Genomic DNA, 15,275 nt, shown 5'->3' on the forward strand with positions numbered 1-15,275 from the left:
TGGGGAAAGGGGGTTCTCTGGACGCATGGACCATGAATTTTGGGATATGGGCTGAGCAGTGAGCAGCTGAGGCTGTACCAGTGAGCACAAGCCATCCTGGCACTGGGAGATGGTTTCTGAGATGCAGTCACTGCTGGGGTTTCCCTGGGGAGGTGGTTCAAGCTGCCCAAAGATAGGTAGAGGTTTGGGACGTGCAGTATAAGCACAAAACCCAGGGATGCACACGTGCCCCTGCAAGTCCCGTGGCTGCTGGGAGAGGGACCGGTGTGGAGGTTGGGCAAAGCGGTGCTTGTGCCATGGGTATGTGGGTCTGGTCTTCAGCTCCCTTCAACTTCTGGTGAGCTCCTGGGTCTGGCTTCTTTCATTCCCTTGTACCCTACCTATTTGTTGGTCACTGCTGAGGACGAGGGTCATCCATTAGGCCATAGTGCCTGATGCGCAGCAGGGAGGCCGAGGGGCAGGGGCTGAACTCCCGTGCAGATCTGGCAGGTCAGCTCGGTCTGATGGAGACATGACTGGACAGGGGGGGCTCAGCCATGGCAGGGGACACGAGAGCAGTGCCTGCCCCAGATGAGATGTCCCCCAGCCAAGGAGGGTCTGGTCTGCAAAGCCTGGGAATGAGCAGCTCTGGCAGCATGTCAGGCTCGCTCCTTGCCAACAAAAGAAGCAAGATCCATGTCTCTTCTAATATGTCTCTTCAAAGAAACAAAATAACAGAATTGGTGTGGCAAGGATCAGGACAGAAATACGGATGGATAAGGAGAAGGACAAGCTGCTGGGTGCGGAGGGGAGGGTGCTGCCCTGTTTGCCTGTGCGGGTGCCTCTGGGGTGCCCGGTGCTGCCTCCCCCCGTGGGAGAGCTGCTGCCATGCCCAGGCAGAGCACACAGGCGAGAGAAATCCTGAAGGCGAATCCCCCCGGGCTCCTCTGGTTGGGGACTCCTTAGCGGTTTTATGAGAAATCAATAATGCTTTTGCATGGTCATAATCGTAAAATAAGTACAATTTATGGCTGCTGCCAGGGCCAAGTTTTTTTTCTGGCATACAAGGTGGAGAGGGAACGGAGCAAAAACACTTTCCCGCGGTGCTTCCCTTTGCACCAGGGCTGCAAACCTGCTCCTACATCATGGCGGGGGGAGAACCCCATGTGCAGGGGGCACGGCCACGCCGGGTGGGTTGCCCATGTCCTTGCCCATGCTTACGCCGTCCCCTTGCCCCCGCAGCCTGCCAGCAGGTGGAATGGGGCAGCCATGAACGGCGATGCCCTGTGCCAGGAGCCCTCCTCCCCGCTCCCCGACTGGAGGGAGTTCTGCGAGCTGCACGCCCAGGCGGCTGCTGTCGACTTCGCCCAGAAGTTCTGCCAATTCCTGAAGGAGAACCCCCACTACGACACCCCCGGGGCAGAGACCTCCTTCTCCCACCATTTCGCTGCCAACTTCTTGGACATCTTCAGCCTGGAGGTCAGCCGGGTGTTCGTGTCCGACTCCCCCACCAAGTACAACATCGTGCCCTTCGTGGGGCTGCAGAACTGCCACGTCCCCTACGGGCGTGAGGTCACCCCGAGGAAGGAGGAGACTTCCACCGAGTCCCTGGACAGCATGGACACCCCGCTGGGTGCCGGACGGTACCTGAGCCCAGCGCAGCAGGCGCAGGCACGCAAGGTGTCCTCCTACGGCCAATCCCGCAGCTCGGAGGATGTCTCCATCCATGCTGCCACCAAGCCCAAGTTCAAGAAAGGTTTCTCCTTGAGGAACATGAGCTTGTGCGTGGTGGATGGTATGAAGGAGATGTGGCATCGCAAGTCCTCTCCAGAGCCGGGCACCGAAGCTGCCCCAGGTGGCCGGAGAGCTGAGAGAGAACCATGGCCAGCTGGGGGCAAGGAGCCCAGTGACCCGCGGGAGAAATGGACCCACAAGCTGCGCCTGTCCAAAGTGCCCTCCTCCAAGGTGGAGCTGGTGGACATCCAGAGGGAGGGGATGCTGCGCTACATGGTGGCCGACGACACGAACTGTGTGGGGAGCTCGCAGTGGCAGAAGTGCCGCCTCCTGCTCCGGAAAGCGGTGAAGGTGGAAGGAGAGAGGTTTCTCCTTGAGTTTTATGTCCCTCCGAAGGTAAGTCCTGGTTTTTGTCTGCTGCTGTTTTTCTGAGCAATTCAAGCAGTAGTTGGGCTTTGCTTGAGGTTTTGTTTATTTTCACTGCTGAGCTGGGATGAAATCCAGCTCAAATGAAGTCCAGAGGGGGGTTTTGGTGCCGGGTGGCTGAGATGCAAACGGACGGGACAATGTGGTTGAAACCCATCCAACCTGCAAGCCCCGGGTGCTGCCGTTCACCGGGGCATAGCCCCCTGCTTCCCAACAGCCCCTGGGAGAGATGCTGGAGGTTCTGCCTGGTCCTTTGGCCCCCAAATATCACCAGTCTTGGTGGAAAAGCTCATTTCCCCCATCAAGATGTGGGGTGTCCAGGCTATCCAGAGGGGTTTTTTCTCTTCCCAAGGTGTTGCAGAGCTATGTCAGACCAGTGGCTCACACGGCAGCAGAATGGCTGGGATCGCTGCCTGGGCTTTCTGCTTGAGATCTCCAAGGGTCTCTAGTCTGCTTTCTGCACACAGATATTTTTTTTTTTCCCTTTTAAAAGTAATAATTAATTTGGAACAATTTTGCATCTGCAAGGCCAGCTCCAATGCAACCAGTGTTGCCCTCCAGGGCTGGAGCACTGCTACCATGGGTGGGTTTTGCAGCTCTCCTCCCAGACAGCCCCAGCTACTTCCCCTCCTGGGCAGAGGAACACTGATTATCATTATTATCATCATTATTATTATTACCCACAATATCACTTCTCCTTGCCTGCATCCTTCCTTCTTCTGTAATTTCAATGAAAACTTCAAAATCAGGGCTGGTTTTCACTGCAGCGTGTCCTCAGCGCATCCTCCCTCCCCTTCTCACACGCATCCCCCCCTGCATGCAACACAGGGAAACCTTGTCCCTGTTTTCCTGCGGGAAAGGCTGAGTGGTGGAGCCGTTTGCTCAAGAAATGTGGATTACGAGACCTTCAGGGCCCCCCTTACGGTGGGCCGCCTTTGCTCCCAGGCTGAGCGAAGGGATGCATTGTGCTGCCAAACCCTCCCCTGTGCTAACGCCATGACTGCCCCTCGCCTGTGCTGGGCAAAGAATAAACCGTTCCCTGGGGCTTTGCTGGCTGTATGTGCTGGTAATGAAATCTCAGGTTATTTAAATACCTTAAGGAAGAAAAATCTCGTTTACTTCATCTCCTCCAGGACTTCCCTGCTTGCCTTTCAGTCCCTGATAGTGAAGCTGGGCCAACAGGAGCCATGGTGCTGGGCACGCACCCAGGCGGCATGCTCTGAACCCCTGGTAACCCTTGGTTTGGTACAGGAACTGATTCCTACATTATACATGGGGACAGCAGGACAGTTCATATTTTTAAACATCATTTTCTATTTTTCTGAGGCCAAAATGAACCTTGGTGTTAGTCCGCGCCTCTTGCCTAACTGTCGCATCTTTCCCGATTAAAATATGAGTTTAAACTCGAGCACATCTGTCTGGAGCGGCTCAGCACTGGTATGGAGGGCGTGCATCGCTGGGAGCCGGCTTGAGGGCTTCCTCAGCCCGGGGACTGCACGAGGCCCTGCCGGAAGGAAACCACCGCGTCTGTGGCACGACGCACGGAAGGTCCGGTGAGCCCGGCGGGTGCGGGCTGCACGGAGCAGCGCTGGCGGGTCAGCCGCACCAAAGGGGCAACAAACTCAGGTTAAAAGGGAACAATTGCTGCTCTTAAAACATTTAAGAGAGTGCTCATCAAGGGTTTTTTTTTAGTGTGTGTCTTGATTTGCCTCTCAAAATCAATTTTGAAATCATTTTATGGCAGCTTTTATGAACATTGTCTGCTCTCCTGTTGTAATCACACCCTGCCTTGGTTTACATCTTTCTCCCCTCATCCCATCTTGCTTTCCATCTGGCAAATGATTCAGCTGTAAAAGTGGCACCAGCCTGGCACAGCTGGAGGAAAATGGCTTTTTGCTTTGGCAGCCCACAGGTTTGTTTTTGTTTAGGCCCTACAAAAACTATGGTCATGTCTTTAAATCTTTCAAGGAAAGAGCCCTCCTGGAGAAGACCCTTCTCTTGTTCACCAGTGAATTAACACCGTATTTTCTTTCCTTTTGTAGCAGCTGCCTCCTCCTTTCTGACCTTCTCCTGTGCAAACACCAAGAGGGAGAAATTCCCCAGGGCAGGGCTGAGCCCCGCGCAGCCCGAGACGTGTGTGGAGGCAGCACTGGGGCCCGGTGGCTGGCAGAAACGAAACATCCCGCAGGGGAAAAAGCAGTTCCTCTTCTTTCTTAGATTTATGTATTTTTTTCCTCCAAAAAATGGGAACTGAACCCATCGTTGGTAACCTGTAGCCCGGTGCTCATCACCAGCCTCGTCCCACCCCATGCACTCAAGGCACCAGTCACAGGTTTCGGCAACTAAATTGCATCTCTGCTTCCCGCAGCTGCGATGCTCCAAATCCTGGAGCCCTGGAAGGGACCGGCCCCAGGGAGCAGCTCCGCAGGCTCCTTTGGAGGGATTTGTTATAATTAAAACAAATATCTGGGGAATTTGTTGCTCAGCAGAGACTTCAAGTGGGAGGCACCGGGTCCTGCCCCCCCCACTGAGGCTCCAGCGGGTGCCAGGGGCCCTGGGGAAAATTCATTTTTCTTTATTTTAATGTAATTAAAATTCCCTGCATGGCTAAGGCTGCTGCGTCGTAGCTTCTCAGTTGAAATGCCACTCCTGTGCTGGATAAACGGGGCATCTTCCTGGGCTGCTTTCGGCATAGGAACTGGCCCCATCGGACAGCACATCTCCATCCGGAGAGGGTTTATAACGGAGAGAAATAAGCGGTCTTGGCAGAGCTATCGGCCTGTGCTGAAGCGAGGAAGAGGTTTGGCAGTTAAATGAACTAACCTCCCTATCTTCCACCGGGCCTCCTCTTGGTTTAATTAAAAGAGCTTGGAGTTATCAGGCACATGAGGGAAATCAATGCGCTTTTTCCCCCGCCCCCCGTAATAACCGTGCAGGCTGAGCTGCGATCTTGCCTCTCGCAGAGCCCCGCTGCATTGTCCCCTGGGAGAGGTTGATTCAATTGAGTGACTTTTTTTTTTTATTTATCGATTTCTTTTAATAATTTTTTTTTTCCTTTTCCCAGGCTTCCAAACCCAAGGTGAGCATCCCGCTGTCGGCCATCATCGAGGTCCGCACCACCATGCCGTTGGAGATGCCCGACAAAGACAACACCTTCGTCCTGAAGGTGAGAGCAGGGCGGCAGCGGTGTGTATCCCGACGGGGACCCCGCTGCAAGGATGCTCAGTCCCCAAGGGGATCGTTGCCTTGGTTTTCGGAGCTGAGATGCCAACAGCGCTAACGTTCCCTGCGGGATCCCTGCCTGCCCTCCCCCAAAATGATGCAACCTCCACCTGATGCCTGGGTATTTTGGGATCGAGCTGTTTGCCTGGCTTTCACCATGGGGTTTTGCTTCTCCATGTCACCAGGAGGCGGCTTGAATCAGTGTCCAGAGAGAACCTGCAAGGGGAAATGCTGTTTGGCGTGGCTACCCGTGGTTTTGTGACTGCTGCTGCCCCAGATTGGTGGCACGTGGTGGCTGTTCCATTGACACGGGGCGATGGAAATGGCTGCACAGGGCCCTGGGGATCAACCACGCCACGCAAGTCTGGGGGCACAAGCAGAGGGTGAAAGTGTCTCTTTCTGCAGAAGAGTTTTTCCATATCATGCCATTAATTAGGTTAATGCTCCCTCCTGCCCTGCTGAAAGGCAGGGGCTTGTCGCAGCAGATCAGGGCTGGATTTCGCAGTGTCCTGGCTTGGGGCGTGACGTGCTGCCATGATGATGGATGTGTTTTGTGATGGCGTCTCTCTCCAGCTCATGAGGCTGTGCCTCCCCGCTCATGCTCTCCATCAGAGCTGGTGGATGTGCCCAGCTGGGAGGTAGCACATGGACGTGGGGGAAGAGCAGTGTTTTGAGGATTTCTGTGTCCTACCTCTGCTAAAAAAAAAAAAAACCAAACCTCTCTCCCTGATGCTTCTCCCTAAAAGCATGTGGCAAAGGCAGAGCGGAGAGGCCAAGCCTCCCAGCTGAATGAACCTGCTTAAAAGCTTAGAAAACTATGAAAGCAGAGGAGGGGAAAAATGAGCCTGGCTTCATGAAAGTCCCCGTGCCCAGTAGCCCATCTGGCCCCAGCACACATTCCTGTGGGAAATCGCTCTCCACCCAACCTGGCTCCTTGCAAGGGTCCCACACCTTCTACTGGCAGCCTCCTCCAGGGCATCCTCCCTGCCCAGGGCTGCTGTTCAGCCTCAACCTCTGCTGCAGCCGGTGTCCACCATGGACATGGAGGCTAATTCTGCTCTTGCCTTTTGTGCCTCAAAGACTAACCTCATGTATCATCTTCTCTCCAAACTGCCCAGCCCGAGGTCCTCCCTGCTTCCCTTGCAGGCTCCAGAGAGTGTGTGCCCCAAAGTGTGCATGACGCCATGGCCCAGAGCGGATGGGAAGGATTGCTTCTCCTTTGATTGCTTCTCCTTTCTTCTTCCTCCTTACCCAGCCCAAGTTGATCCAGTTGCTTTCTTTGTACCCTGATGATGATGTTGACTCATAAGAAGCTTGCAGACTGGTGTAGCCCCTCGATGCTTTTTGCAGAACCGCTCCAGAGTTGTGGTTCCCCAGCCCAGACACCCACAACGATCAGTGTGAGCCCAGAGCTCGCCCGTGTCCTTGAGCTGGGGGCTGGCTTGGGCTTTCTCTTCCACAAAACATTTCTCAGCTTCAGCAAGTTCATTTGAATTCTCATCTCATCCTCCAACACACTTGCAACATGGTGTCATCTGCGAATTGATTAGGCATCTTCCCCTTGCTTTTGTCCTGACCATTACTGAAGAGCAGCATGCACCGAGAGAGTCCTTGATGTGAAGGAGCTTCTGAGCATATCCCTTAGCTTTGGTTGTTAGCCATTGATAACCCATTAACCATCAATAACTGCTCTTGGAATGGCTCATCAGCTACTTGTGATTGTGTTTTCTAGATCCCTTTACAAGTCTCATATCAACTGTGTCTTGCTGCCTGCCTTGCTGGAGTGTCACATCAGTCTCCAAAGTGTGGCCAACGCCAAGGATGTGACACTGCTTCTCTCCATCCTTGGGGCTGTCACAAGCAAGTGCAGATGGGTTGGACAGGGTTTGGTTGTGGCAGATCCCTGCTGGGGGGATTCAGCTCCCGGGTGCTGCCTGGGTGCCTGCGGAGGTTTGGTTTCTCTGGCCACTGGAGGAGGGCTCTGGACTTGCCCTCTTCCCATCTTCTGGAGCCAGACATGCTCTCTCCACTCCCACCGCTAGCTGTTTCAGCCATTTCTTTAATTACCCCAGGGAATGTTCCAAACCCTGCTGGTCTGAAAATGCCTGATTGACCAGGTACCTTCCTGCTCCTGCCCCGTTCTGGCCCGGGCGCTTACCCTGCCGCGGGGTTAATTGATCGCAATTGATCAAGCCAAGGCAGCGAGAGGGGAGGCACTGAAACCATCCACTTACTCCCCATCTCCTCCTGCCCCTCTCCTCCCAGCTCTCGGCACAGGATGCTTTTCCCCTATTCCCAACATCCTTTATTATTTGTAGCTCATTTTCTGCCCCAGCTCTTCTTGCTGGGACAGCTTCTTGCTGCTTTTTGTGTTCCCCCTTTGCTGGCTGGACTTGCAGACAGGGGTGAAGTACCCCTTGATGTTGGGGTACAGATTAGAGGGGTAAGAAAGGGAGCTGGGTGCTGTGGCTTCCCCGCTGCCTTCTCATGTACAGGGTTGATGTCAAGCCCAATCTCAACCTTCACACGCACCGCACCGCACTCTGGCAGGTTATGATGGGTGGAAAAGCCCCTGTCTTGTTCAGGGAGGCCACACTGGAATAGTTTCTGCCAGATTGCCTAAAAATTAGCAGGCAGCATGTCCCCACCATCCATCAGACACCAAGCACATGCATTTTTTCCTTTCTTTTTTTTTTTTTTTTTTTCCCATTGCACAAGCAGGCACTTGCAAAATACCCAAGCCCTGCACGTGCTTCACTTGCTGTTGTGCTCTGCATGAGAGAGCAGCCCCGGCTCCCATGCCCGAGACGTGCATTGCCCTCGGAAAGCCAGAGAGGCTCCTTTGTTCTAATTAGACAAAATGGGGTGTTGGGGATCCTTGCTGTTCCCCTCCACTTCTGCTCGGGGCAGGATGGCCTGTGCACGGCCCTGGGCTGCAGCAGGGGAGCAGATTGCTGCTCAGCCCCAGCCCAGGCACTGGGCACTGCTCCTGGCACGCTCGGCTTATTTTCAGGACAGTGATTCAGTTGTTTGTGATTAATTTAATTTGCTAGGAGGTTGTCTCAGCTGGCAATACGATACCCTCCCGGAGTCAGGGCTGCCTCGCCAGCTCGGGAACGCAATGTATGAGGGGTCCATGAGGGATGCGGGGAAACCTGCCAGAAGCCCGCAGCATCGCACGGCGTGGCTGGAGACCCACTGCCCTGTTGCTGTTGTGGGGCTTCTGGGTCCTCCCCGGCCCCAGAGAGACTCAGTGCCTTTGGGCTTTCAATTTTGGAGGCTCTTTTGCATCCTGATTTATATTTTAATCTCTTTTTTCCTGTTAAAGTAGGTTTCTCTCCCACCCCACTGCAATCAGAAATCGGAAGCCTCGTGGACTAGCAGGCAGAAAAGATAATAGAGGAGAGGTTTTAAAGTCCTGGGTTTAGGGCTCTGGCAGGATTCTGAGGCAGTGAGAGGGCAGCATGGCTTCTCTACCTATGCAGAGTGAGTTTTTGGGGACACTGAGGCACCCCAGAAGCAAGGGGTGCTGTCTGTGCTGGTGTGTGGATCCATGCACCCCCGCTGGCGGTTGCGGTTTTGCCATGGAGGCTGTAAAAACCTTGTGATGCATTTGCAGATAACGGCGGGGTGGGGGTTTTCCTCTGAGCCCCAGCTTTGGTCAGGGGCCATGCTCGGACACACCAAAGCATCCCTGTGGGTCACCCCTCAGCATCCCTTTGCTGGGATGGGAGGGGCGCTTATCCTCTCTCATTCAACCGAGGTTCTATTTAATAGCAGCAGGCAAATGGGGAGGTCTGGCTGGGTTATGGGGTGTGCTTTGCCCTGGTGGGGGTGGTGGGACCCCTGGCCACAGCCTAACACTGTCCCACATTGCCTGCAGGTAGAGAATGGGGCCGAGTACATCCTGGAGACCATCGACTCCCTGCAGAAGCACTCCTGGGTGGCAGATATCCAGGACTGCATCGATCCGGGGTAAGGCTTGCTGGAGGAAGGTGCTGTGTGGGGTCTGGGCTCACCCCTGCTGTGGTACCCTCGCCACCGAGCAGGGGCTATTACCCCTGATGCTGGTTTTGCTGCTTGGGTTATTACCGAAAGTCCCTGACTCGCGCCAGCAGAAGTCTGGCAGCAAAGCCAGCAGCCTGCGTGTCTCCGAGGCGCAGCCTCACAGAGCACTGCCCGCTTGCTCGCCCTTTCCTGCTCTGTGCCGCCTCAGCCAGGCAGAGGCAGGTGACCCAGGAACGCAGCCCTCAACACGAGGAGCTCAAAAAAACCACCCTCAGAAGCTTTTATACTATATTTGAGTTATTCTCTGTGCTTTTTTCCAGTCTAGCATCCATGGTATATTTAAGATTCTGCTGGCTAAATCAATTATTTATGATTCTGTCATTGGCGTCACAACAACTCTGCCAAAACTTCTCATACCGGCCCATGCATTGGGTTACGCTGTAGGGAAGTCTGCATGCCCAGCGCTGCCGCCCTTCAGCTGGCTCAGGCAGGATCAGCCCAGGCACTCCCCAGGCTACAGGGAAACCCCAGCACTGCCCTTCTTGGCACAATTTTGGAAAAACAAGGTGCCCAAGCTTGCAGAGGTGAAAGCCTCAAGCAAACCTGGAACAGGGGCCTGGAGAGGCTCCAGCCACCTCCGGGCTGCCTTTGCCCTCTTTTGCCAAAGAGACGTGGTTTGGGTGCTGCAGGGTTGGTTGTGGCAGAGGCTGCATCTCGCAGGGAGGATGCACTGATGGACTCCAGATCCGTGCTCTTTCAGCTCCTTTTGCTGCTTTTTAAAATATATAATTGAAGAAGCGATGCTGAGGCCGGGCTGCTGACAGACGCAAGGCTGGGAGACATGGACCTTTTTCTCCTGGTGCATGTTTTGGTGCTGGTTTTCTGTCTGGAGCTGAGTACCACGGCTGTGCTCACCTCGAGCGGCTGCAGAAGCCGTCAGCAGCCCTGCACCAGCAGCTTCCCAGCCTTTTGTGTTTGCTTAGCACCCAGCACAGTCCCGCTTTGGCCTCCAGACGTGACTATAAAGCAAATAATAATGAACTCCAGAGCAAATAATAATGAGCTGTTTAAGACACCGACACACATGCTTGGTGCCAAGAACGAATTTTCAATCAGCTTCTGATGCTTTTGCCAAGGGCTGTGCGCTGGAGCCGCTGCGTGAGCACCCGTCAACGGCTTTTCTGCAAAGCACTGTTGGTTTTGGTTTCCTTCCTCCCTTCTTGTTTTTAACCGGCTGCAGCTGAATGCCTCCCAGTGGCTGATTCACTTACTGGCCACTAAATAATTCAGCAGCTCCCTCATGAGCCATTACTGCTAACGCAGCCGCTTCCTCGCTGCCTGTGCCCACGTGGCCACGGTTAAGCAAGAAGAGCCGAGTGCCGTGGGCAGCTCCGGCAGTGCCGGGCTCTTGCCGGCAGCCAGGATAAAAATAGGCTGTGGAGCAAGTGGGGGGCCTTGTGCAAGAAGGGTGCTGAAGTGCATGGGCAGGGGTCAGGCAGCAGGGATGCTCCCTGTGGGGGCTGCACCACTGCAGCCCTTGTCTTACTCTGTTCCTGCTCACTGTCTCGCTCCAGGCCTCCTGGCTTGGTTTTTTGGTGTCTTTTGGGGATGTAATTCCTGTGGGTTTGTAATTCCATTTGCGGAGGGTGAAAGTGAAAGCACCCTTGGGTTGGAAGTTGGTGGTGGGAGTGCGCGTGTGTCTACGTACGTCTTGCAAAGCAAAGCGCTGAAAGCCAAGGTAAGAGATTTCCAGCCAAACCAACAAGGTTGCAGCAAAATGTCGCAGCTAGGACCAGCTGGCGTGACCCATGTCGTGAGGGCTTTCAAGGGTTTAATCCCCTCACACTGGTATCTCACCCCCAAAAGGCCACGTTGTTTTGCCAGCCTCTCTGCTCCTGTACTGGCAGCCCCCCCAGGAGGAAGCAAGGGGCATCAGGATGTGCTCCTGGACCACAGCTGGAATTTCATTTGGTCAAGAGTTCCTGTGATGTGCCTGTGAGCAGAGGGGCCATGCGTGCATCCCTGCAGCGTGGTGGCTGGCGTGTGACCGCTCTGTGCTCTCCCCCCAGGGACAGTGGGGACGACATCGAGCTGGCGTCCTGCGCGCAGGGAGCTTGTCTGCCAGGCAGGGTGTCCTCCTGCAGCTGTGAGTTCCTGGCTGATGGTAAGGACCTAGGTCTGGGAAAAAAACCCACCGGGGGCGGGGGGTGGGTGTCTCTGGGTGCCAGCTCTTGTTTGTGGGGGGGCAAATCCTGCCAGTGATAAAGCAAAGGAGCCTGAAGGAGGTGCTGTGGGGATAGATCTTCTATTTAAGGTCTATTGCCACCTTCTTCTTCATACTAGCCCCCACCCCAGGGAGGTGGCCCACCCCATTTAAGACATCAACATTGCCCCTGTACATCCTGGTATGTGTTGAAAATCTAGTCCTTGTCTGCAGGTACTGGGGTCTCCGAGTCCCAGCACACAGCCTCCACTTGCACAGCCCCACCTTGTCTCCATGCCCAACCAAGACACATCCATGTCCCCCATCCCAGTGCAGGCTGAAAGGGAGTCCCCTGAGCTGCAGTCAGAGCTGTAACCTAGCCCTGAGATGCCTCCGAGAGCCCAGGGCACTCCAGTGTGGTAGCCTTCAGAACAGGACAGCCCCCAGCCTCATCCAGTTATGCCAAGCCATGAGCCCATCCTTCTACAAATTCTATTCCAGATGTGCCCAGGCCACCAGACAGATGTGCCCTGCCCGGTGCTCACACCACCATGGCCACTGCTGTCCCCGTGCCCCATGGCCGGGGCGGGGAGCTCCTCGCCCATGTCCCGCTGGAGAGCTTCCTGCAGACACTGGAGTCCTCCCCTGCTACTGGTGGGCATCTCGCAGGTACCGGGATGTGGGATGCAGGATGTGGCCCCAGCACCTAACTCCTGGGGGTGCATGGAGGGAGAGGAGGAAAGGGTGGGAGAGGGCGATGTCCGAGTGCTCCCTAAAAGCCTGCTGTCCCTGCGGCCAGGGGAGGAGAGCGAGGCGGAGGCGGAGATCAACCTCTCTGACTTCCCCTGGTTCCACGGGACGCTCTCGCGGATCAAGGCGGCTCAGCTGGTGCTCTTTGGGGGTGCCCGGAGCCACGGCTTGTTCGTCATCCGGCAGAGTGAAACGCGACCGGGAGAATATGTGCTGACCTTCAACTTCCAGGGGAAAGCGAAGGTGGGTGTCCTCTACTTCTCCCTGAATATTAGTGCCAGCCCTGCCCTGCCCCCCAGGCTCCTTCCCACCCTGCTGGGCCTCTGCGGGCAAGCGGGCACCGCGCAGTGGCCTCAAACGCGGCAGCTCTGTGGGGAGCTGCACCCTGGCAAGGCATCCAAGAGCCCTCTGCACCCTGCCCAGCCCCATCAGCGCCTTCCCGGCTGGTTCAGTGCCCACCACGTGGGCATAAGGCTAAATACCCCATGGGAGCCCAGCGTAGCCTGGCACATGGTCCCCTGCCCTCATCTTGTCCACTCCATGTCCTGAAGCACACAGATGTACTAGAAAAAAAAACCTCCCATGTGTAGTTTTCTGCTGGGTCCCTTTTCTACCAGAGGGCACATGCTGTGAGGGGCTGAGATATAACTGTCTGGTCTTGTCATCTGTCCTGCAAGAAGGAGTTCGGGTGGGCTGTGGGCTTCCCTAGGCTGTGTCACCAGGATTGGAGCTGCAGTCCCCCGGCTGCACCCAGCCACCCTTCTCTGCCTGCTTCTGTACGGTGTTCATCGCTAGGAGGGGACAAACCTCTCCTGGGGCTGCAATGAGTGGGGTTTTGCAGGAAACACCCTGCAGCAGGAGACCCTCCCGGCCAGGCAGGGAAAAAATAACAGTCCTATGTTACGAGCAAACCTCCCTTGGCTGGAGGTAGCTCCTTCTGCTGATTGCAAGGGTGCATCTCACCCTTGCAGTCCCCAGCTCACCTGCTGGTCCCCTGCACTTGCAGCACCTCCGCCTGTCGCTGAACGAGAGCGGGCAGTGCCATGTGCAGCACCTCTGGTTCCAGACCATCTTTGACATGCTGCGACACTTCCACACGCACCCCATCCCACTTGAATCGGGCGGCGCGGCCGACATCACCCTGCGCAGCTACGTCGTGGCCCAGAGCCCGCTGCCTGGTAAGTGCCAGGGCTGTGCCGCTGCTGGGTGGGGGCATGGCTGCATGTGGAGGGCTGGGCTCGTGTTAGGGCTGGGATCTTGCACAGACCCAAAAGGGACTGATCCCTGGGATTCCTCCACCGACCCCTTCCCTAAAGCTGTGCCCATGTTGGTGCGTGTGGTGTGGGAGATGCCCCAAGGTGGGTATTATCCCATTGAAGGTGGGCAGGGGGGACCACGCAGCAGCAGGGCTGTGCTGGGGTGACCCATGTGTCCCCAGCTCTGTGTGTCAGTTCCCTGGCTCGAGCAGGAGAGGAGCAGAGGGGTCAGTGGGGCTCGGAGCATCCCAGGAAAGGGTTGGGGAAGGACAGGGTCAAGGATGGAGAGAGTGAACATGGGAGAGGGTGGGTGTGGAAAGGTGCCAGTGAAGGAGGGTGGGGCCTGAGCCCCCAGGGAGCACTGGAGGGGTCGGAAGGGGTGGCTGTGGCCCCCGCTGTCCCCATCCCTGCACCCTACCACCGCCTGGAAGGTGCCCTGGGCCCCCGGAGCCGCAGTGACAGCGCTGAGCGCCGGCCGGAACCCCCCGCTGCCAGTGCCGAGGACTACCATGAGGCTGATGGTGCCCGGAGCCGGACCCGGGCAGTGGAAAACCAATACTCCTTCTACTGAGCCCCCCATGCCTGGAGGCTGGATGGCGGGGGGATGCGGGGCACCCATGCCCCTCACTGCTGTGCCAGCCTCACTGCCTCCTCCTGCCACCACCAGCAACCTGGCTGGGATGTCCTTGCTCCCTGCCACTTTTCAGGAGCTGTGTGAACAACGGGTGATGTCCTGACTGGACCTGGTGCCAGCCCCAAGGTTGGGGCAGCGCTGCGGGTTTGGGAGGCTGAAAGCATCAGTGCCATTTCAGAGCTTGCAGCCTCTTCCCTTTCCCTTTGGACCAAGAGCTCTCCCGGGGCCAAGCCAGGCTCCCTGGGGATGCCCCTGCTGGGATGGCAGCACAAAGCTGTGATGGGCTCCTCCTTCCAGCCAAAGCACCTCAGCACGTCCCCTCTGGGGTGAGCACCCAGCATGGCCAACGTCCCTTCTGGCACCATCACCCTGCACACCAGCCACCAACGGGCTCTGGCATTTTTTGGGATGACAGTGGAAGCAGCACTTCCCCACACAGAGGCTTTTCTCACACATGTGGATCCGTGCGCCTGAGAGGGCACCACTGCAGAGGTGTGAGGGTTTATCCAGACTGGCTTTCAGGCTCCCTCTGGGGCACGTGTTTCCCACCCTCTACCAGGAGAAGGGTTTTTCCAAAGCTTAATGCATTGCATTCGAGGAAGGTTTTTCCTGCTGTCCTGCCATTTCTGTTCCTTTGTCCTTTTTTTCCTTGCTGTACCTACAGAGCGTCCCTGGAAAACTCCTTTCTTCCTCCTTCTCTTCCTTGTTTTTTTTCAAAACCTAAGCTCTCCTCAAGGCCATCAGCTCAGCCTTCTACCTTCTCTCTACCACGGCTTAGGCATTATTTTCCATTGCTCAAGGCAAACCTTGAAAAATATGACAACACCCCTGCTTTGCATCCGTTGTTAGTCATTCGGGATGTCTCGGGGGGGTCAGACAGAGGCCAGGGGCTGTGTCTGGACGTGAGGGGCAGCCTTGCTCTGCGGATGCTCAGCTGGATTCCCGGGAATGAAAATACTACACATCTTCAGTAGATGCTGTTGAAGGTTATTTTTGTTTTTTCTTGGAGAAATAGAAATCCCCAGGAAAAAGAAAAGGAACAGGGCTGCTGCCAGGCAGGCAA

At 55.8% G+C, this 15,275-nt stretch overlaps 1 protein-coding gene across 1 annotated transcript in view; it reads left to right on the top strand.

Annotated features, from left to right (window-relative positions):
• Window positions 1-14,149, top strand: part of SH2B2 (SH2B adaptor protein 2) — a 22,804-nt gene extending 8,655 nt beyond the window's left edge. Inside the window, exons 2-9 of the mRNA XM_035900532.1 lie at window positions 1,222-2,109; window positions 5,204-5,305; window positions 9,245-9,336; window positions 11,439-11,533; window positions 12,074-12,241; window positions 12,372-12,565; window positions 13,329-13,500; window positions 14,010-14,149. Of these exons, the coding sequence (XP_035756425.1) occupies window positions 1,249-2,109; window positions 5,204-5,305; window positions 9,245-9,336; window positions 11,439-11,533; window positions 12,074-12,241; window positions 12,372-12,565; window positions 13,329-13,500; window positions 14,010-14,149 (1,824 nt within the window). The 5' untranslated portion in view covers window positions 1,222-1,248. The remainder of the gene's footprint in view (window positions 1-1,221; window positions 2,110-5,203; window positions 5,306-9,244; window positions 9,337-11,438; window positions 11,534-12,073; window positions 12,242-12,371; window positions 12,566-13,328; window positions 13,501-14,009) is intronic.
• Window positions 14,150-15,275: the final 1,126 nt, after the last annotated feature.

The sequence above is a fragment of the Egretta garzetta genome, unplaced genomic scaffold (assembly GCF_000687185.1).
Source record: "Egretta garzetta isolate BGI_Z169 unplaced genomic scaffold, ASM68718v1 scaffold108, whole genome shotgun sequence".
Classification (NCBI taxonomy): Eukaryota; Metazoa; Chordata; class Aves; order Pelecaniformes; family Ardeidae; genus Egretta; species Egretta garzetta.